The sequence below is a fragment of the Magnolia sinica genome, chromosome 14 (genome assembly GCF_029962835.1).
Source record: "Magnolia sinica isolate HGM2019 chromosome 14, MsV1, whole genome shotgun sequence".
NCBI lineage: Eukaryota > Viridiplantae > Streptophyta > Magnoliopsida > Magnoliales > Magnoliaceae > Magnolia > Magnolia sinica.
In genome coordinates this window covers 18,015,917-18,038,836 of record NC_080586.1, presented here as the reverse complement: position 1 = coordinate 18,038,836, position 22,920 = coordinate 18,015,917, and the positions used below count along the sequence as shown (strand labels likewise).

At 40.0% G+C, this 22,920-nt stretch overlaps 1 protein-coding gene across 2 annotated transcripts; it reads left to right on the top strand.

Annotated features, from left to right (window-relative positions):
• Positions 1-352: 352 nt before the first annotated feature.
• On the top strand, positions 353-22,884 carry LOC131224807 (bifunctional protein FolD 2). Of its 2 annotated transcripts, XM_058220208.1 has the most exons (5): positions 353-548; positions 3,042-3,225; positions 19,159-19,316; positions 20,329-20,541; positions 22,451-22,884. In XM_058220208.1, exons 1-5 carry the CDS (start codon positions 435-437, stop codon positions 22,679-22,681), a joined length of 900 nt encoding a protein of 299 aa, XP_058076191.1. In that variant the 5' UTR covers positions 353-434; the 3' UTR covers positions 22,682-22,884. The 2 variants fall into 2 exon arrangements, with proteins under 2 accessions (XP_058076191.1, XP_058076190.1); XM_058220207.1 differs by lacking the exons at positions 353-548; positions 3,042-3,225 and adding an exon at positions 11,389-11,584.
• The last annotated feature ends 36 nt before the right edge of the window (positions 22,885-22,920 follow it).

Genomic DNA, 22,920 nt, shown 5'->3' with positions numbered 1-22,920 from the left:
TTGAGATTTGGATGTCTAATTTTTTGTCTCATACAATAAAATGATCTAGAAAAATATATGGACAGAATGGATGAAACACATACATCATGGTGGGTCCCACAACCATCAGCCATTGCCTGGTGGCAGGGGGAGTAGCCAATCCGTTTCCATCATAATCATACATGAAATCCAAATACAGGCCTATTTTGTTTGATTGAACTGATACCAACATATGTTACATCCAATCAGTATAAAGCAATTTGAATGGTTTGGGTTGAACTAAAAATTACACGTGCGGCGGATCTGTGTGCGTGCGTATTGAATATGGATGGTCGCATTTTTTTTCACTCTTTTTCTCTCGGCCGAAGCTTCAGTTCCTCGATCCACTGCCTCCGCTCTATATACACCGAAATACAGTGTATATACTCTCTAGCTGTAACTCTCTAGTCTCTTCAATGGCGTCGGAAGAGCAAAAGCACGCTACGATCATCGACGGAAAAGTAATCGCTCAAACCATCCGCAACGAAATCGCTTCCGAAGTCCTCCTTCTTTCCCAGAAATACAACAAAGTAATCGAATCCTCTCTCTCCTTCTATTCAATTGATTCGTTTACTCTCATGCTGCCATTTGATTTTAATGTTCTTATTCTATGCTTCTCTATAATAGACATGGATTTTGGGTTATGGGTTTGATTACGTTTTAGTGTTCGTTTGGATCTAGAGCTCGATCAAAGAGTTGGGTTTGTTCGGTGGGATCAGTTCAATGATTTCTATGGTTAAGATGGAAATTTTCGATACGCATGGTGTGTTGTGTCTCATAATTTTGAGTATGGAATTTCATTTGGAGAACAGTAGGAATCGAGGGTGAATGTGGTTTTATTTTCTCTTTTTTTGGAATCTTGATCTGGGAAATTCCATCGCATGAACTGTAATTAGGGGAATTTTGGATGTGGGTATTGGAGCAGAAGCATGTAATAGCAAGTGAGGAAAAGAAGAAGAAGAAGTGTGGTTTCTGAGAGCAGTTTGCGGAAGCCCTTGGCCTCTGAGTTCTTGATTTGTTTTTGTTTTTTTGTTTTTTTTTGTTTTTTTGTCGGTTCTCCATTTGGGAATGATAGTGGTGGAGAGTGTAATTGTGCCGATTTTGGAAGTGGGTATTGGAGCAGAAGCACATTAGGATGGGATAGCGTGAAGAGCATGTAGAAAAGGGCAATTTGTTTCCCTGGCAGTAATCCTTTGCACAGAAGACTCATTTCATCTGGTTCTTGAATTTGTGAATGACTGACTGTTGTTATTAGGTTATGCCAGAGTCGATGCTTATCTTGATGGGTTTTCTATAGGATTTCCACCAGAAACACTTGAAGTAGGTTAAGGTGAAGAATATGAAGAAAAAGCTTGATTCCTGTCTGTGAGGAATTGATTGCTTTTATGCAGAAAACCCATTTCTCCTGGGTTCTTAAATTTGCAAGAAAACCGCCTAGAGGCGATGTGGGAATCTATTCATTTTGATATTTGCATAGGAATTGCCACCTGGAGACTATGTTAGGCTTGTTCAGAGAAATGCAGCAAAAGGGTAATGCTGCAGGCTTCCTTTGGAAGTTACCATCTTGTGTTCTATTCCTTTCTTTTTCGCATTGAGCTTACTTTCGAACCAGTTTGACAGATTTCTTCCTTTTCACTGAATGGAGAATGGGGTTTCTGCTTTCTGAGCGTACTTCTCATTCTCAAATTGAAGTGGATGCTGTTTAAATACGTGCTCCAATGCCATTTTGCGCCCTGTCCCAAATGGAGCCTTAGGGGGCGTTTGCCACAGGGTATTGGATGGGATTATGTGGGATAGAATTGCATTTGGTCCCGTGCAATTCCATCCAACATTTGGAGATGATGGGAAAGGCTGGGATTAGGTGGGATGGAATTGCATTTAGTCCCATGGAATTGCATTTGGTCCCATGTAGGATTCCATGGATTTTGAAATCCACTACACATTTGGGCCCCACATTGATGTATGCGTTTATCCATGCCATCCATCCGTATACATTGTTTACATGTAACATTCTGGTTATATATGTGTACAAGTGAACGACATCCATTGTGAATTTGGTCCGTTGATTACAATTCCATGGTCTACCAAACATGATTTTACTTGATCCGGTGTTTTCTCGTAGCAAATTTTTTATCCCAAACATGGGATTGGATGGCTACAATACCCTGGTATTTCCAGACATGCAATTATTTGAAATAATGATGTTAATCCCATTTAATACAATTCAATACGATTCAATTCCACGGACCAAACCCGCCCTTATGTTTTCTCATGCTCCATCAAAGCCGAGACGGGATGTGTGTGAATAGATTTGGTGATTCTAAGCCACATACAGGTTGGAAAATTAAATTAGTATGTTTGTAAGAAATTACTTTGGCCCTGTTTGGTAGACGCCTGAAAATGAGTTCATCTCAATTTAGTTGACAGGATCTCTAATACGTAAGTGCTGTTAACCTGAACCCATTATGTAATAGAGATCAAGATCTCTATTACAAAATTACTGTTTACTAAAATGAGATGAACTCATTTTTAGGCATTGAACAAACAGGGCCTAGAGTATTATTGTTGAAGCAGTCTATTTTGCAGTAAATTACAATCATACTTTTCTACGAAATTACTGGGTTTACTAAAATACTGTGGGACAATTAATAGACTACACATATCCTTCAAATCCCTCGAATGTGAATAAAAGAAAAATAAATAAATAACCTACATATTGGTGAAAACGAGAATAAGTCAAACAAGGGCAGAGACATCTCCAATTCTTTTGTCAATGGAGAATTTTAAATAGTCAGAGATGCAGAAATTTGTCTGATAACCTCCTGCAGCCTTTTGGTAAATTTTTTTTTTTTTTTTTAAATTTTTTTAATTTAAAATTTTAATTTTTTGGACCTCCTGTCGAATTGGTAAGTTCAATTAATAGTTCTGTTTGGAAAGAGTTCTGCTAGTGTCATATGATACAATATATCGTGTTGGTAATAGAACAAAAGTCCTAATATTCTTTTTGTTATTGATCCGCACAGGTCCCTGGATTGGCTGTTGTAATTGTAGGCAATAGGAAAGATTCTCAGAGTTACGTTGGTATGAAGAGAAAGGCATGTGCTGAAGTTGGCATTAGGTCCTTCGATATTGACCTGCCAGAGGAAGTATCTGAAGAGGAGGTGGTTAAAAAGGTTCATGAGTTAAATGCTAATCCTGATGTCCACGGTTATTCCCTTACTCATTCTTGTGATGCCCAGTGGCATAATTTCTATAGTTAATGACAGTATTTAAGGTTATTTTATCACACTAGAATAGATAGTTCACCACCAAATGGTGGCGACTCATCCATAATACATCTGGCATAAATATCTGGCAGTCTTGACGATACAAAATTCGGGCACATTCTGGATGAAATATAGCCTGAAAACCACTCTGATCAGGCAGTCTTTACTATCTGATTTTGTCCGTTAAGTTTGAATGCTGACCATTTTATTTTCAATAATCAAACTTGATAGCCAACAGTAGGATGTTAACAACTGTTTGATTTTTTTTTTTTTTTTTGGAAAGATCACATAATTATATTAAAAGGGAGACAAAAAACAATAAAAGAAGAAGAGGGGACGCTGAGAAGGCAAGCCCATCTAAACTCCGAGGAAAAGAAAATTACAACCCTTAACACTGTCTACATGAATGGCCCATTCAATGATAATGCGCTTGGCCTTCCTAGCTACACTCTCAGCTGAGTGTGCCCTGTCCTGAAAGCATCTTTCGTTCCTTTCTTCCCAGACACACCACCAAATAGCGATGATAGCCATTCTCCAAATCCACATTCTCTGTTTACCAAGACTGACCCCATGCCATGCTTTTAACAGAAAATCCACCGAATCTGAGAAACACCAGCTGAGAAACACAACTGTTTGATTACTATGATTTACAGACTATGCTCCATCAAAATTGGCCTGTGATTTGGACAGTCTGGATTGTTGTACATATATTCCATGTACACCATGGTATGTCAAAACGGTTACGTAATGGCCATAACGGCCATTATATAACGGTAATGGTGGTAACTGTTGCTTGTTATGGGGCCGAAACAGCCGTAACTAGTACAGAAAAAATGGCCCATAACGGCTTGTAATGGCTCCATAACAGGGCAAAAACTGATTTTCAAATAAATAAATAAAAATAAAAAAAATAATAAGAAGAAGGGATGAGTGGCCACCTTTTGCAAATAGTGGTCACAATCGCCATTGTATTATCCAATGTTTTCTTTTTTGTGGTATTGTTTCCCAAAAACTTTTGACTTCTATCAATTCCATTTTCCCTGGCAATATTTTTCCTGGTGGCCACAAAGAGGTATTGTATGATGTTCAATTGATAGGAAGCAGTGTGACAAGTATCCCCGAGATTTTGAAAAGCTCATGAAAATTTCGTGAAAAAAAAAAAATCAAATACGATTATCGCGGTAATATTGTGAGATTTTCAACATATTATCAATTCTCAGGTTTTCCTAATTTTATTGCATTAGTAACCTAACATGAACACAAAAATTACTTAGAATTTTAACTATGTCATTAATAACTATAGATTTAAAACTATTTATTAATTTTATAATATATATGACGCAGGACAGCCCTAATTATGATGCATGCTCATAGAGATAATTAAACAGCGGAAATAAAAGGAATAAATGATCTAAAATTCTAACAGTAATCATCATAACTGAGAAAATAAAAAAGGAAACATGCAATGGAGCGGGCCATCACTACAACCATGGAGTATGGAATTCAATTACTACTTAGGTTGGATTCGGCGAGGGATGAGACCTCCCGATCTTACATGGTCACACCCAATCGATCAATGAAGATCACTAGTCCGAAGAACCAAGAAGTTTCTCGGATTAGGGATTTGAGAATTTGGGGATTTAGGGTTTAGATCGGTTCTCAAGATTTTGATCGAAGAAGAATTAGCCAAAACTGAAAAATAGAAGGAAGAAAGTTATTACCTTGAGGAAGTTAGAGGGGCACAAGAAGAAATTAGAAGAAGAAGATCAAGGGGAGAGAAGAAGCACCATTAGAGAGAAGAGAGGAAGGAGGCAACCAAAGGGTTTGCTTTTCATTAATCAATAGTTGAAATTCGTGTTTAGGGCTTTACCCCACTTAAATAAGCAAATAAAGACATAAAATTACTAAAATACCCCTAGGATAAGCAAATAAAGATATAAGATTACTAAAAGACCCCTAAGTCAAAAAACGCGCAAATAACATAAGTATGAGAAAGTTTGGGCGCTCGGTCTTATTTCTCCAATCTTCCTTCACATGTGTCTTCCCTAAGTGGGGTTTTCTATATGTCCAATCACATGTGAAAGGTCTTCAGCTCCTCAATATTCGCCTATCCACAAGGATGGCACTTGTGGTTGGCGCTTTCTTCGTTGGTACACCTTGAATGCACCTGTGTCCGCATCAATTCCCCTCGGGTGAGAAAAACTCGACTCCGATGAGTTGAAACTTTTGTAGCGCTCGAGTAGATCTGGATCAATACCTTGCAATGCGTCGCCCGACAGCCACGTAGATTCAGACGATGGTTTGTTTTTCCACCTGACAAGATACCTTTGGAAACCCCCATCTCTCGTGGATACTATCTCGTCATCCAAGATTTCCTCAATTGCTTCTTTGTGGGTAATGGGTGGAGGAGGTGGTGGAAGGGGTTGGGTAGCAAACTCAGAAAAAGGCCATGAAAGGGACGATGTATCAACAATGGGAGTATGGGCACGGACTAGATCTTCCACATTAAAAGTTGGATTAATGCTCATTTCAGGTGGAAGGTCAACCCGATACGCGTTGGACCCAACCTTTTGTAATATCTTGAATGGTCTAGCACTACGCGCTTGTAATTTCTTTGCAGATCCTTGAGAGAATCGCTCTGGCCTTATTCGCACCATTACATAGTCTCCTTCTTGAAATTCTTGCACTTTACGATGAGAATCAGCTGAAACTTTATAATCATTATTGCTCTTATTTAACCGCTGTCTAATATGTGTATGCAAATCATGAATATGGCGTGCGAATGCATCGGCTGACTCAGAAGACCTTTGGGTAACAGACATAGGTAAGAGATCTATGGGCATTCTAGGTTTATAACCACTTATAATTTCAAAAGGACTCAACCCTGTAGATCTATTAACTAACCCATTATAAGCAAGTTCAGCAGTTGGTAAAATTAGGTCCCAAGTCTTAACATGTTCACCCACTAGACAACGTAGAAGATTTCCAAGGCTACGGTTTACCACTTCAGTTTGACCATCTGTTTGTGGGTGGTAAGCAGTAGAAAATTGCAAACGAGTTCCCATAATGTGCCACAGTGTCTTCCAAAAATAGCTAGTAAATTGAACATCACGATCAGACACTATGGTTTTAGGTAACCCATGGAGACGCACCACACCATCAAAAAAAAGACGAGCAACATGAGACGCATCTGACGTCTTCGAACATGGGAGGAAATGCGCCATTTTAGAAAAACGGTCCACAACGACAAAAACGGAATCGTGCTTTTTTATAGTCTTGGGAAGCCCGAGCACGAAGTCCATACTAATGTCCTGCCACGGAGCATGTGGCACTGGCAATGGCGTGTACAGCCCGGTATTTTGCTTTCTTTGCTTTGCCAGCTGACATGTTCGACACTGCTCTAAAACTTTGGCTACGTTTCGCTTGAGGCTTGGCCAATAGAAACGATCTTCCACGAGGGCAATGGTCTTATCACGACCAAAATGGCTAGCTATCCCTCCTGAATGAAGCTCCCAGATGAGGAATTCACGAAGGGACATACGGGGAATACAAAGTCTGTCTCCCTTGAAAAGAAAGCCATCTTTAAGAACATATTCACCCATAATATGCTGGTCACTAGAGAGCGACGCGTAAGTACCCCCAAAATCAAGACATATGGGGTATTTATCTTTCAGTTGCTCAAATCCGACTACCTCTACACTCAAGGAGTTGAGCAACGCCACTCTCCTACTAAGGGCATCCGCTGGTTTGTTTTCAACCCCGGCCTTGTGTTTCAAAACAAACGAATATTCTTGAAGAAACGCTACCCACTTGGCATGTCTTGGGTTGAGTTTCTTCTGAGAATGCAAATATCTCAAAGCCTCATGGTCAGAAAACAAAACGAATTCTTATGGTTGGATGTAGTGTCACCACTGTCTCGGTGATTGCACTACCGCATAAAATTCTTTGTCGTAAGTGGAGTATTTTTGTTTTGCCTCATTCAGTTTCTCACTGAAATAGGCCACTGGGTGTCCTTCTTGACTCAACACTCCACCTATACCGACACCAGACGCATCGCACGCTACTACAAAGACTTTAGAAAAGTCAGGTAGACGCATGACAAGAGCTTCCACCATCTTGCCCTTAATTTCTTTAAAAGCCTTGACGGCGGCTTTAGACCACACGAACTCTCCCTTTTTCATGCACTCGGTAATGGGAGCCATGATCGTGCTAAAACCCCTAATGAACCGACGATAAAAAGTTGCTAGGCCGTGAAAACTTCGCACCTCATGAATGTTCCTTGGTTCTGGCCACTCAACTATGGCCCTGACTTTTTCAGGGTCTGCCCGCATCCCTTTAGATGACACTATAAATCCTAAGAACACAACTTGGTTAGACATGAATGCACATTTCTTAAGATTAGCGTACAACTCTTCCTTCCTAAGGACACTACAGACCTTCTTTAAATGTTCAAGGTGTGATTCCTTAGTGGTACTATAAATAAGAATATCGTCAAAGTACACCACTAGGAATTTTTCCATGAACGGCCTCAAAGTTTGTGTCATCACCCGCATGAAAGTACTGGGTGCGTTAGTCAAGCCGAATGGCATGACCAATCACTCATATAGCCCATCTTTCGTCTTAAACGCCGTCTTCCACTCATCTCCTGGGCGTATACGAATTTGGTGATATCCACTCTTGAGGTCTATCTTAGAGAATATAGTAGACCTGGCCATCATGTCAAGCATATCATCAAGTCTAGGTATAGGGAACCTATACTTAACAGTAATTTTATTTATGGCACGGCTGTCCACACACATGCGCCACATGCCGTCTTTCTTTGGCGTCAACAATGCAGGCATGGCACACGGGCTCATACTCTCTTGGATGAAACCCTTTTGCAGAAGCTCATCAATTTGCTTCTTCAACTCTGCATGCGCTGCAGGGTTCATCCTGTAGTGAGGAAGGTTCGGTAAAGTAGACCCTGGGACAAGATCAATGGCATGCTGTATGTCCCTCATAGGTGGCAATTCATTCGGTAAGTCTTCAGGAAATACATCACTGTATTCCTTCAGGACCGAGGTCACCTCACAGGGCAACTCTGATGGAACCTCAGGTGTAATTTCTCTAGCCACAAGGGCATACACCATAGAATTCTCCTTAGCCTCTTTTTCAAACTCTCTTGCGCTGATTATATGTAAAGACTTAGGTTTGGATTTCTCCATTTCTCTAGGCTCACTTGCCTTCTCATCCTTCTTCTTCCCTAGTGTATTCTCAGGTGGCATGGGATTAAGTTTGATCTTTTTACCATTATACATAAAAGTATACGCATTCGAACGGCCAAAGATCGTGACATCATTATCGAATAGCCACGGTCTACCTAGGATAACATGTCCCACATCCATAGGTAAAACATCACACCACAGGGACTCTTTGTATGACCCAAACTCGATGGGGACTAGACATTGCTGGATGACAGGTAGGGATGTCTTGTCAACCCAAGAAACTTTATACGGGTCTGGATGAGGTGTGGATTTTAGTTTTATGCGATCTAAGGTGCTAGTGGAAATCACATTCTGACAACTTCCACTGTCCACTATCACCTTACAATTCTTTTCACCACAGTTGGCAATAGTGTAGAAGATAGTGCTTCGACGCCAGTCAGCACTACTTCTAGACTGAGCTAACACACGCCTGACTACTGCAAGCGTTGCTTCTCCATCCACTTCTTCATCAGTAAGTCCTCCTTCAGGGTGATACTCTTCAACTTCATAATCACCCTGGTCATCTCCACCCTCGTGGGACTCGCCTATAACTAAGGCTCTCCCACGGCTCTTCGTAGGACACTGATTAGACATGTGGCCAAGGTTGCCACACTCATAGCACCTCACTTGGCTCATGTTACTAGGACCGGCACCAAGAATCCCTTTGCCCTTGTCCTCCCTAGGCCTAGGCGGAATGGTCGCCTGTGCCCTAGGTTGATTACCAATATTAGGTCTAATTCCTTGGGAACTAGATCTAGCACTGGAGTCTCGGGACTCAAAACGACGAACGACAGGAGCCTTCAGATATTGCTCTAACTCCTGCACGACTTGATATGCTTCATCTAAGTCCGTTAAGGGCCGAGTAATAAGCTCGCGCTGAAGATCCGCACAAAGGCCCGTCTTAAAACGCGAGAGCGTTACTAGAGGGTCTTCTCGGATATCACATCGCATCACATACTCTTCAAATTTAGCGATGTAGTTAGCGGCAGGCATTGACCCTTGGCGTAAGGATTGCCATTGGTCAAGGAGCTTCTGACGGTATGAGAGAGGAAGGTACTTCTCCTTCAACTTCTCTTTCATCTCATACCAATGTGTGATAGGGGCTCTACCAACTCTCTCTATTCTACGCTCTGTGTTGGTCCAGAAGAGCTTAGCTTGACCCACAAGCTTCATCTTAACAAACCGCATTTGACGGTTTTCCGACATGCCATACCACTCAAAGTAGTGGTCCATGTCAGCAACCCAGTCAAGGAACGCCTTAGGATCCAAGCATCCATCAAAACTCGGGGCCTCAACTCTCACACTCTTCATCGCACGCTCATCTGGATCATAACGGTCTTGATGACCACATGTGGCTCGTGCCTCTCGCACCACACCACGATCGTTACCACGATCTCTATCCTCACTACCACCACGTGTGGCAGCACATTCTTCAATGATTCCTTCCACTTGGGAGTGCGCATCTTCCCCTACAGCGGGGTTTTCCTTTTGGGACGCCTCTAGTTGCTCCACCTTAGTCATGGTAGTGGTAATTTGGTTCTCAAGGCGGGCAAACTCACGCCTTTGACCCGCTTCTAGAGTGGTTATCTTTTGTATCAATTGAGCAAGTTGCTCAGATAACTGCTCGTTATTCATGGTAGGTTGAAGTCCGAAACCTCTACCTCTTCTCGTGGGCATACAATGAAGACTTGAACCAAACTCTACCTAACTAGACTACTAGGTGTTATGACTTTCAAGATGAATGCGATGAATGCAAAACTACTATGAACTGACACAATTAAGTTGAAACAGGAAACAACTCAAATCTGGAAAATTTTCAGATTAGGAACTTTCTAAAATTGGAAACTTTCCTAAGTTAAACCTAAAAATCAAAACCCTAATTTGATAACTCAATCTAGACAAAAACCATGCAAGCCTAGGCTTTGATACCAAATTTGACGCAGGACAGCCCTAATTATGATGCATGCTCATGGAGATAATTAAACAGCGGAAATAAAAGGAATAAATGATCTAAAATTCTAACAGTAATCATCATAACTGAGAAAATAAAAAAGGAAACATGCAATGGAGCGGGCCATCACTACAACCATGGAGTATGGAATTCAATTACTACTTAGGTTGGATCCGGCGAGGGATGAGACCTCCCAATCTTGCATGGTCACACCCAATCGATCAATGAAGATCACTAGTCCGAAGAACCAAGAAGTTTCTCGGATTAGGGATTTGAGAATTTGGGAATTTAGGGTTTAGATCGGTTCTCAAGATTTTGATCGAAGAAGAATTAGCCAAAACTGAAAAATAGAAGGAAGAAAGTTATTACCTTGAGGAAGTTAGAGGGGCACAAGAAGAAATTAGAAGAAGAAGATCAAGGGGAGAGAAGAAGCACCATTAGAGAGAAGAGAGGAAGGAGGCAACCAAAGGGTTTGCTTTTCATTAATCAATAGTTGAAATTCGTGTTTAGGGCTTTACCCCACTTAAATAAGCAAATAAAGACATAAAATTACTAAAATACCCCTAGGATAAGCAAATAAAGATATAAGATTACTAAAAGACCCCTAACTAAGTCAAAAAACGCGCAAATAACATAAGTATGGGAAAGTTTGGGCGCTCGGTCTTATTTCTCCAATCTTCCTTCACATGTGTCTTCCCTAAGTGGGGCCTTCTATATGTCCAATCACATGTGAAAGGTCTTCAGCTCCTCAATATTCGCCTATCCACAAGGACAATTTTAATTTTTTGGACCTCCTGTCGAATCGGTAAGTTCAATTAATAGTTCTGTTTGGAAAGAGTTCTGCTAGTGTCATATGATACAATATATCGTGTTGGTAATAGAACAAAAGTCCTAATATTCTTTTTGTTATTGATCCGCACAGGTCCCTGGATTGGCTGTTGTAATTGTAGGCAATAGGAAAGATTCTCAGAGTTACGTTGGTATGAAGAGAAAGGCATGTGCTGAAGTTGGCATTAGGTCCTTCGATATTGACCTGCCAGAGGAAGTATCTGAAGAGGAGGTGGTTAAAAAGGTTCATGAGTTAAATGCTAATCCTGATGTCCACGGTTATTCCCTTACTCATTCTTGTGATGCCCAGTGGCATAATTTCTATAGTTAATGACAGTATTTAAGGTTATTTTATCAGACTAGAATAGATAGTTCACCCCCAAATGGTGGTGACTCATCCATTATACATCTGGCATAAATATCTGGCAGTCTTGACGATACAAAATTCGGGCACATTCTGGATGAAATATAGCCTGAAAACCACTCTGATCAGGCAGTCTTTGCTATCTGATTTTGTCCGTTAAGTTTGAATGCTGACCATTTTATTTTCAATAATCAAACTTGATAGCCAACAGTAGGATGTTAACAACTGTTTGATTTTATTTTTTTTTGAAAGATCACATAATTATATTAAAAGGGAGACAAAAAACAATAAAAGAAGAAGAGGGGACGCTGAGAAGGCAAGCCCATCTAAACTCCGAGGAAAAGAAAATTACAACCCTTAACACTGTCTACATGAATGGCCCATTCAATGATAATGCGCTTGGCCTTCCTAGCTACACTCTCAGCTGAGTGTGCCCTGTCCTGAAAGCATCTTTCGTTCCTTTCTTCCCAGACACACCACCAAATAGCGATGATAGCCATTCTCCAAATCCACATTCTCTGTTTACCAAGACTGACCCCATGCCATGCTTTTAACAGAAAATCCACCGAATCTGAGAAACACCAGCTGAGAAACACAACTGTTTGATTACTATGATTTACAGACTATGCTCCATCAAAATTTGGCCTGTGATTTGGACAGTCTGGATTGTTGTACATATATTCCATGTACACCATGGTATGTCAAAACGGTTACGTAATGGCCATAACGGCCATTATATAACGGTAATGGTGGTAACTGTTGCTTGTTATGGGGCCGAAACAGCCGTAACTAGTACAGAAAAAATGGCCCATAACGGCTTGTAATGGCTCCATAACAGGGCAAAAACTGATTTTCAAATAAATAAATAAAAATAAAAAAAATAATAAGAAGAAGGGATGAGTGGCCACCTTTTGCAAATAGTGGTCACAATCACCATTGTATTATCCAATGTTTTCTTTTTTGTGGTATTGTTTCCCAAAAACTTTTGACTTCTATCAATTCCATTTTCCCTGGCAATATTTTTCCTGGTGGCCACAAAGAGGTATTGTATGATGTTCAATTGATAGGAAGCAGTGTGACAAGTATCCCCGAGATTTTGAAAAGCTCATGAAAATTTCGTGAAAAAAAAAAAAATCAAATACGATTATCGCGGTAATATTGTGAGATTTTCAACATATTATCACTTCTTAGGTTTTCCTAATTTTATTGCATTAGTAACCTAACATGAACACAAAAATTACTTAGAATTTTAACTATGTCATTAATAACTATAGATTTAAAACTATTTATTAATTTTATTATATATATATATATTTATTTATATATATATATATATATATATATATATATATATATATATATATATATATATGTATATATTAGAGATTTCAATGAATAAAGAGATGATCAATGGATTCCACTTCCCTCATGCACATGAGACAGATTTTAGAAGGACGAGAGACGTCCTTTGAAGGTTATTTATCGTTAGAACTCTTTTCCTACCCACAAGCGAAGTGAATGCCGCAATCGTTGGGGGATCACTGTAAGCCAATGGAAATAAGGGAAGGCATGTGATTGACTGGAATGGGAAGAATCAAGCCGAAAGAGCAACCCATAAAATGAGCGCACGGAGAAACAACCGGAGGCATATACTTTTCCAAACCAACGAGTCTCATGGTGGGCTGTTACGTAAAGGTAACGGTGGCAACCGTTACACGTTACGGGGTCGTAATGGCCGTAACAACCATTATGGAAAAAAATGACCTGTAATTGCTGTTAATGGCACGTTATATCCCCTATAAAGGCCATAATAGTCCCGTAATGTTCTATTGCGGGACATATATAGGTTTTTCATACTTTTTAATTAACATTACGGGACAGATACATATTTTTCGGGGTTTTTTTAAATAAATAAAAAAATAAAAAAAGAGAGACCGTAACGGCCGTTACGGGGCCGTAACAGCCGTTATGCCCCGTATCGTAAAGCTAACAGTGGTGGCCATTACAATCACCGTTATCGTTACGGAACACCTTGAGTCAAGTCTTCACCTTGAAGCGAGGGCATGCCAAGCTTCAACAAATTGAGAAGACATAGAAGGTTATCCAACTTCTCATCTGAAAGATTCCACCAAGAAGGGGGAGACCAAATGATTGAACCACCAAGATAAGAATAACAACAATTCACCATGACCAGACGATCGGGGACAAGCCGGGGCAGGCGCAGAAAAAGATCTTGGAGTAGTACCACACCAATTGTCCAACCAAAAACGGATATGATTTCCTTTTCCCAAAGAGAGAAATTCCCGAGTGGAAGTAATGATCAGTAGCAGCTATGGCCTTCGAAATATGCGTGCACGATAAAGCGAAGATGATTTAATACCCCAACCGCCAAGTTGAACATCATATTTGGAAACAATAATCTCTCTCCACAGCTTTCCACTCTCTGTAGCGAAGCTCCAATGCCATTTACTGAGAAGGGCAATATTCATAAGGTCCAGATGCTTCAAACCAGCCCCTCCCTCTGCCATTGGCTTACAAACTTCTTCCCATTTGAGCAAATGAAACTTGGCGGAATCCCTGGTCCCTTTCCAAAAGAAATCCCTCAATTTCTCTAATATGTCCAAAACAGACTTAGGACACTTGAAAAGATACATGAAATAAATCAGTATAGTGGAGAAGACTGACTTGATGAGAGTCAGACGGGTCCCCAAGGAAAGATATCGATAACTTTGTCCCAAAGATGCTTGGTCGGCTTGCCAATACACATCGGTAACCCAAGATAAGACGGAAAAGACCCAGTTTGCACCCAAAAACAGAAGCCAACTGTCGAAGATTTTCTTAGGAGACGTGAACATCCAACATTTCACTTTTGGATGCATTAATGTTTAGCCCTAAAACTGCTTCAAAACATATCACAACCTTATGAAGATTGCCGACTGAAGTAAAGTCCACATCGCAGAATAGGATCATATCGTCTGCGTACTGAAGATGGCTCACTTTCACCCCTGCATTTGCAACCTTAAACCCGCTAATAAGACCATTTTCCTCTGCTATGTCAAGCATCCTACTAAACGCTTGCCCAATGACAACGAAGAGGTATGAAGACAAAGGATCGCCCTGTCTGATACCGCGAGAAGCCTTAAAATAACCAGAAGGTGCCCCATTAACCAGAATAGAAAAGGAAGGAGACTGAATGCAAGCTTGCATCCAACCTCTCCATTTGGCTCTGCATCCTATCATTTCCAACATATAGTCCAAAAACTGCCAGTTGATGTGATCATGGGACTTCTCGATATCCAGCTTGCAGACAATGCCTCCAGTACCTTGTCTATATCTACAGTCTAAGCATTCATGGGCAATAAGAGCGGAATCAAGAATCTGCCTGCCGATTGTGAATGCTCCTTGATTTTCTGATATGACAGAGGATAAGACCCTTCTTATATATTTATAATATATTCATTTTAATTCTCTTATTTTTAATGAGATTTTCTGATAATATCTTGAGGAAACCTCATAATTTGAAAATCTCACGAGAAACTCCTGTACCGAGTAAGTCCTGAGAACAAGATTTGTCACTATGTTAAAGTGCAATTTTATTTTAATTTTTTGTTCAAAACCAGCACTGGCATGGGTAAGATGGACCCACCTTTCCATATTATAAGCACTTGAACTGGTGGCGCCTATCATATGATGGCCATGCCCTGACATCTCTTCTGTCAAATGGTCCTAGTTATCCAACGAAAATGGATAATACAATTAGTAGTCACCATTTTATGGACACCCACACACCCCCACCCACCCCCCCAGTGAGAGAGTGAGGATCATCCTATGAGACATATTATTGGGGTATCTTCCATCCACCTTATGTAGGGCTATCATCGGGCTGGGCTGGCCAGCTTCATGACAGGCTTGGACTGAAATATTAGGCCCTTATCTGGGTCCAGGCCTAAAATTTAACCAGTTTATGAGTAGGACTGGTCTCAAGCTATGTCTACGAGCCCGTTGGCCTGGCCTAGCCCTGCCTGGACCTTTAGGGCTTCATTGGCATTTTTCCTTTGCCAGTGGGGCACACTTAATGAATTGTTCAAAGTGGGTGGTTGGGCGCGGGCTCAGGTCATGTATAATTGTTATGGGCCGATCTCAGGCCTAGGTTTTTACTTTGCAGGCATGGCTTGGGCAGACATCATCTAGCCCGATCCCAGCACGTTGACAGCTTTGACCACATGAATGAATTGGATCCCCAAAAGGCGGGCTCAACATGTGCAGTTTGTTAGGCCGAGCAAATGCTCTGTCAAAAATTCTATATTCCTTGGTCATGAATATAGCAGTCTCTAATGTGCTTTTTATTTTATTTTATTTATTATTATCATGCAAATCTCTCAACTAACTCTCTCTCTCTCTCTCTCTCTCTCTCTCTCTCTCTGTTTATTCTTCTTCTTCTTTTCTCATTTGAGATAGTTATGAGCACAATTCAATATTTGTGTTAGAGTTGTATCTTAGGGTGCATTTGGTTGCACCGAATATCATGTATCATGAAATTTCATGATATTTAGTGCAACCAAACCCACTCCTAATGCTCTCTCTCTCTCTCTCAGTTTCTTTTCTTCTCATTTGAGAAAGTTATGAGCACAATTCAATATTCGTATTAGATTTGTATCTTAGGGTGCGTTTGGTTGTGCCAAATATTATGTATCATGAAATTTCATGATATTTGGTGGAACCAAACCCACCCCTAATGCTTTCAGAGGCCTAATTAGATATTTGAGACCACTCTCTCTGTCTCTCTCAGTTTCTTTTTCTTTTTCTTTTTTCTCATTTGAGAAAGTTATGAGCACAATTCAATATTTGTGTTAGATTTGTATCTTAGGGTGCGTTTGGTTGTGCCAAATATCATGTATCATGAAATTTCATGATATTTGGAGCAACCAAACCCACCCCTAGTGCTTTCAGAGGCATAATTAGGTATGGTATTTGAGACCATACTGGACCCCCCCTCCCCCTAGAGTTTTTTCTTGTTTCAAAAAGTTCTGACCATATTTGTGTTAGATTTGTATCATAGGGTGCGTTTGGTTGTGCCAAATATCATGTATCATGAAATTTCATGATATTTGGTGCAACCAAACCTACCCCCTAATGCTTTCAGAGGCCTAATTAGATATTTGAGACCTCTCTTTCTCTCAATGGGTTTTTTTTTTTTTTTTTTTTCTCATTTGAGGAAGTTATATGAGCACAATCAATTTATGTGTTAGATTTGTATCTAAGGGTGCATTTGGTTGTACCGAATATCATGTATCATGAAATTTCATTATATTTGGTGGTGCAACCAAACCCACCCTAATGCTTTAAGAGGCATAATCAGATATTTGGGACCTCTCTCTCTCTCTCTCTCTCTCTCTCTCTCTCTCTCTCTCTCTCTCTCTCTCTCTCTCTGTTTCTTTTCTTCACATTTGAGAAAGTTATGAGCACAATTCAATATTTGCATTAGATTTGTATCTTAGGGTGTGTTTGGTTGCACCAAATATCATGTATCATGAAATTTCATGATATTTGGTGGTGCAACCAAACCCACCCTTAGCTTTTGAGGCCTAATTAGCTATTTGAGAATCTACTGGGTGACCGCACTTTCTACTTTACTATAGCTCCTAATCCATTTCACTCAATTGTAACTGTTTTAAGGTAAGTATTTCCTTACAATGCATGAGTGGATATGCTGCTACAAACAGAAGGCAAACCTCTAAAATATTTTGGGCCTCAATTATTCACTTCTCTTTCATGGTGAGAGTAATTTGTATATGCATGTAGGTCTGAAAAATGGTTCATCCACATTTTGGGGTAGAGATTCAATTTCCAGATGCGTTGCCTGGATAAATTTTTGGGAATTTTACAAAACACTACCTAATTAATATGGAATTTACATTCCGCTACCTTTTTCAAAAAGGTTTTCAAAAAAGTACCTCATTAATCTATATAAGTATCATTCCACTGTGATGTTTATGTAAAATCTACCATGGCAATTAGGTGCGTCACCTGATGTTAGGCCAAGGGCCCGAAACTCAACTCCATATGTGATTCAGGTGGACCACAAGATTAGAAATAGTGTACAAGGCAACGCTCACCCTCCAAACTGTTTCCATTAGTGTGGCCCACTTGAATACAAATGAGTATGATCTTTGGGCCAAAGGCCTACATTATTGTATGGAATCTAATGATTTGAGTGGATTCCATATAATCATCATGGTGGACCCTGTAAAAATCAAGGGTGGACATCTCTCCCCCAACGGTTTCCTTTGGTGTGGCCCAACAAAAAAGTTAGACTGACTTTTTTGTCTTTAGGCCTAATATGGGACTAAATTATCTAATGGTCGGAGTGGATCTTACATAAACATAATGGTGAGCCCCGTCAAAATCATGAGCATTATTCCCTACCATACAACCCTTTTTTTTTTTTTTCTAAATAATCTTTCTACACACTTGGAGGGGCATGTTGGGACTTGATTTTTGGTGGGGGACTCACCGTGATATGTATACGAAATCCATTCCGACCATTATGTATGCCTAATCCTAGTTTAGGCCCATATCCAAAACATTAGGCTGACTAGGCTGACTTGTGATTCAGGTGGGACACACCAAAGAAAACAGTTGGGACAGAGATGCCACCCTTGATTTTCACAGGGCCCACCATGATGATTATATGAAATCCACTCCAACCATTATATCCCACACCAAAATTTTAGTCTTGGGGCCTAAAAATCAGGTCCATCAGTCATTCAGGTGGGCCATAACGAGGCAAAAAGTTTGGAGGGCGATCGTTGCCCTCTATACTATTTCCAATCATGTGGTCCCCCTGAATCATGGATGGGTTGATTTTTTGGGCCCTTAGCCTAACATTTGGTGACATGCCTAGTGGTTGGGGTGGATTTTACATGAACATCATGGTGGGGCCCACCCAAGTAGTCAACCCATTTGCTTGCACGCCCACCCAACCGGCCATTAAAAGAAATGTAAATGGAAGGCAGTGGAATGATAATTATATTGATCAATGAGGTAGCTTTTTGAAGAAGGTACTGGAATGTAAATTCCCTAATTTTTTCTATACAGTTCTGGCCTGTTTCTCCTTTGGATTGCTAATTCTTTGTTATTTGCTGCCTGGAAGATTGCTCCTACATTTCAAAAAAAAAAGATTGCTCCTAATTTCACGTGAATACACGTACGTTCAAGGTTTAAAGTATCGTTTGAAACCATTATGTATCGCCTGATGTGTACCGGTATCATCCATGAACGATATGGCTTTATCAGCCCAATGCAGGGTGACATGGGACCATATTGGTGGAGAATGATCCGATACCCTATACACCAATTTTAAGCCTTGCATACATTACAATTTCATGAATTATTCTATAGCACCCATCATTGTTCACTCATTCTTTTACCACACTAGATATCAGATGGTGGTGTTCTAATAGAATCTGCAATATTCTCCATGGATAGGAATACTGGTTCAGCTTCCCTTGCCAAAGCATATAAATGAGGAGAGAGTCTTGACTGAAATCAGTATTGAGAAAGATGTTGATGGATTTCATCCTCTGAATATCGGCAAGCTTGCGATGAAAGGCAGAGAACCATTGTTTCAGCCTTGCACACCAAAGGTATATTGAATTTCAAGTCCATAGGCATATTTAGACTGCAGTTGAATGTTCTGTGTGGAAATGGCCCAAAGCAACCGTTCCGAAAGAAAAAACAAAGAGATCCAATTGCTACATTCATCCTTGAATTGCAACGATGACTTGAAGAATGTGCAAATGACCCAATTGCAGCCATTAAAAAAGAAGAAAAAAGAAAAAGATAAGGACTAAAGAAAAAGAAAGAAAAAGAAAAGATCCAATTGCTATGATCTTCTTGGTATTCATATAGAGGGAGTTGGCACTAAATCAAAGTTATGCTAGTTTCAAGTTGGACAACAAAGGATATAACTGCAACTGAGGGCTACTTCCTCATTATATAAATGCTAAGGAGTTGTAAGTTGGTCATTATCTCTATACCGTGTTAATTTTTATAACTCATGTCAACAGTGCATCTAACCATGGTTTAAAATATCATCTGGTACCATGTTTACTCATTTGATTTGATTATGTATTGGCCTTGGACGATACGATTCCGGGGCTCAATTCAAAAAGGAGTTGGTCTGCCCAAATAGGGTGAGGACTCCCTTGGGGCTTGTTCTGACTCGATCAAGTCAGCCCGCGGGTTATCTATATCAAGTCGCATGGCGGTGCTTGTCCATATTGGTTGATGTGCATGTATAACGAAGGGGGAAACTGTCTGTGTGACTCCTCTGGGTCGTAATGTTTTGGCCAGACGGCTCAGTGCCTCAGACGTGGCACTCTTTGAGTCAACAACCAAAACCTTGAGTCAACAACCAAAACCAGTATTTTAGCCATTGATCCAGATGCAGCCTTAAATGTAAAGCTTAAGAGAATGTTTACAACTATAGCACCGATGATTTTTCCTTGCATTCCAAAGGTTCCACATTTGGACAGAATGAAGAATTTCTCCATCTTTTACGTGAAGACTATGAAGGGCATCGGATTTATTTTATGTATGCATAATGATGGTTTTGCATGCCCCTTTTTTGGTTTTGAAAGTGGTTTTGCTTTACAGGGATGTCTTGAACTTCTGTCAAGGAGCGGAGTAAGTGTAAAAGGAAAAAGAGCGGTTGTAGTGGGTCGCAGCAATATAGTTGGACTGCCAGTTTCGCTGCTGCTTCTGAAAGCGGACGCAACTGTGACCATAGTTCATTCACGCACTCCTGATTCTGAGAGCATCATTCGTGAGGCGGATATCATTATTGCTGCAGCAGGACAACCGATGATGGTAAGTATGGATTAGTGCAATGTGGAATCTTAGTACAATAAACAACATCTTCAGGAGTTCCATTCCTTAGTTCATGAGATAGGAACTTGGACATGCCATTAAGACTGTTTGTTTGGCTGCAAGAACCTGTTTGACTCAGATGAGTCACACATGACTCATCCAAGTCCTGAAACGATGGTTACACTTTTTTCATGACCAACTTGTAAGTACCAGAATTGCAATTTGTAGCCCAGACTCCCAAATGAAACCTATGGAAGTTGATCACAATTTGTTTATTTCCATGTTATTACACTCTTTGGTAGCAGCATAAAAATAGTTCATCTCATTTTAGTTAACAGTAATTATATATTAGAAATCTTGATCTCTAATACATATTACTCATTTTTAGGCATCTACCAAACAGTGCGTTAGCCTATTACTAAGAATGAGTTCATCTAATATATAATTATATATTAGCTAGCAGTAATTATATATTAGATGAACTTAGTTTCAGGAGTCTACTAAACAGTGCTTTAGTGTATTACCAAATAAAATTTCATTCTGCATCCAAACTTTAGCCCAAGGGCTTCTTTTCTATTTCAACACCTTCCCTATACTGAAGAGATGCTAGAGTTTCGTGAAGCATGCACTAAACATCTCCACCGTACACATGTCCGTTGTGGGCAGTGATCCGGATTGTTAATTTGATGTGCCACTAAGCGAATGGATCAGATCCTCAGTGTCAAGCAACTGGATTGTGGTAACAGTCCTATTAGCCACCTGCAAATGGACTCAAATGGATATTCAGCAAAAGTTGAGCAAAAACTCGCAGAGGTCCAAATTCTATGGGCAAAATCCACAACAGTAGCAGTTACAAACTGATAAAAAAAAAAAAAACAGTCATGGACTGTTTGGATTGTTGGAATCCTCTTTTCTACCATGAAAAGTGGTCATTTTACTTAGATGTGACATTTTCCGCCATTTGTGAAAATAAAAGCAGCTGTGGAAATCGATTTCCATCTGCACGGTTTCCTCCAAAAATGTTGATTTCCATTTCCTTGAAAGAAAAAAAAAAAAACCTAACAAAGGAATATTTCACATTTGTTCAAAGAGAGCTCTCACTTTTTGACCATTGACCTATCCACATTTCCATTGAAATTATGAATGCTAAAGCAAACAGGTTATCTGTGTTTCTTTTCCACAAATTTCCTACGATATATGTTTTCTTTTCCAAATTTACATTTTGGATGCCACCAATCCAAACAGCCCTCATGCAATCAATGCATCTTTTGTCCATGGCCCATCCATGTGTTGTCGCACCAGACCACAACTTGGATGAGCTAACCATAGTTCTAAAACTTGCTGACTTGACTTGAAACTCAGCTGAGTTAACTCAATGAGATTTTGAGCCGAGTCTCTTAGAAACTAGTTTCTGGGTCTGACTCGATCTAGACTTGGGATGACTCGTCAAGTTGACTCAAGCACTTGGTCGACTCAACGTGAATTGTGGTGACTGGACTCGAGGCACTTGCTGAGTCAGCATGACTTATATTAACCAAAAAAAAAGTACAAGTGGAAAAGGTGAATCGAACTGACGGCCTTACTAAGGGTAGGAGCTGGTCTTTACTAACTAGCCAGCTTGATGTTTCATGAAAATGTATTTATTTTTCATTATGGATCCAATTTCCAACTATTTTATTTATATACTTGGATTCATAATGCTTTTAATTAAATTATTAAATCAAGTTGAGTTTGGTCTACTCTTTGAGTCGAACCGACCGAGTTTTTAGGTTTTCGAACTATATGGAGCTAATACATTTGTCACATGCATGGTCAGGACTGTGCTTCATGGAACTTCCACGCAGCTTATTCGTTGATATGATTACTGCATGGAGCTTATCCTTTTATCAATATCTTTGTTCTTTTCCAGATTAAGGGAGACTGGATTAAACCCGGTGCTGCAGTTATCGACGTGGGGACGAATGCAGTTGATGACCCAAGTAGGAAATGCGGCTACAGACTGGTAGGTGATGTAGACTTCCAAGAAGCATGCAAGGTAGCTGGTTATCTGACCCCAGTTCCAGGTGGTGTGGGCCCCATGACAGTCGCAATGCTGCTCAAGAACACTTTGGAAGGTGCTAAGTGGAAGCTCAAGCAGTAAGCCAACCTCTAATATTCAATTTTCAGGCTGGTGTTACAATTTCAAGTCATGGTTTTGTAGGAGAATGTTGCATTGTTTTCTCAATAATTCTCGCTCTTTCAGTGGAAGTTTGAAGGTATCTATCCCAATGGTAACTGATTTTGGTAAGTATAGACTGTACAAAGAGAAAATAAGTAACTGCAATCAACTTGGCTCTTTTATTTTATTTTTAATATATATAAAATTTATTTATTTATTTT

What these genes read in the sequence shown, in the direction of transcription:
- LOC131224807 (XM_058220208.1), top strand. Translation starts at nt 435, where the DNA reads ATGGCGTCGGAAGAGCAAAAGCACGCTACGATCATCGACGGAAAAGTA. An exon ending in TTCAGCCTTGCACACCAAAG is followed by an intron (nt 19,317 to 20,328) that starts GTATATTGAATT and finishes TTTGCTTTACAG; the next exon opens with GGATGTCTTGAACTTCTGTC. An exon ending in CAGCAGGACAACCGATGATG is followed by an intron (nt 20,542 to 22,450) that starts GTAAGTATGGAT and finishes GTTCTTTTCCAG; the next exon opens with ATTAAGGGAGACTGGATTAA.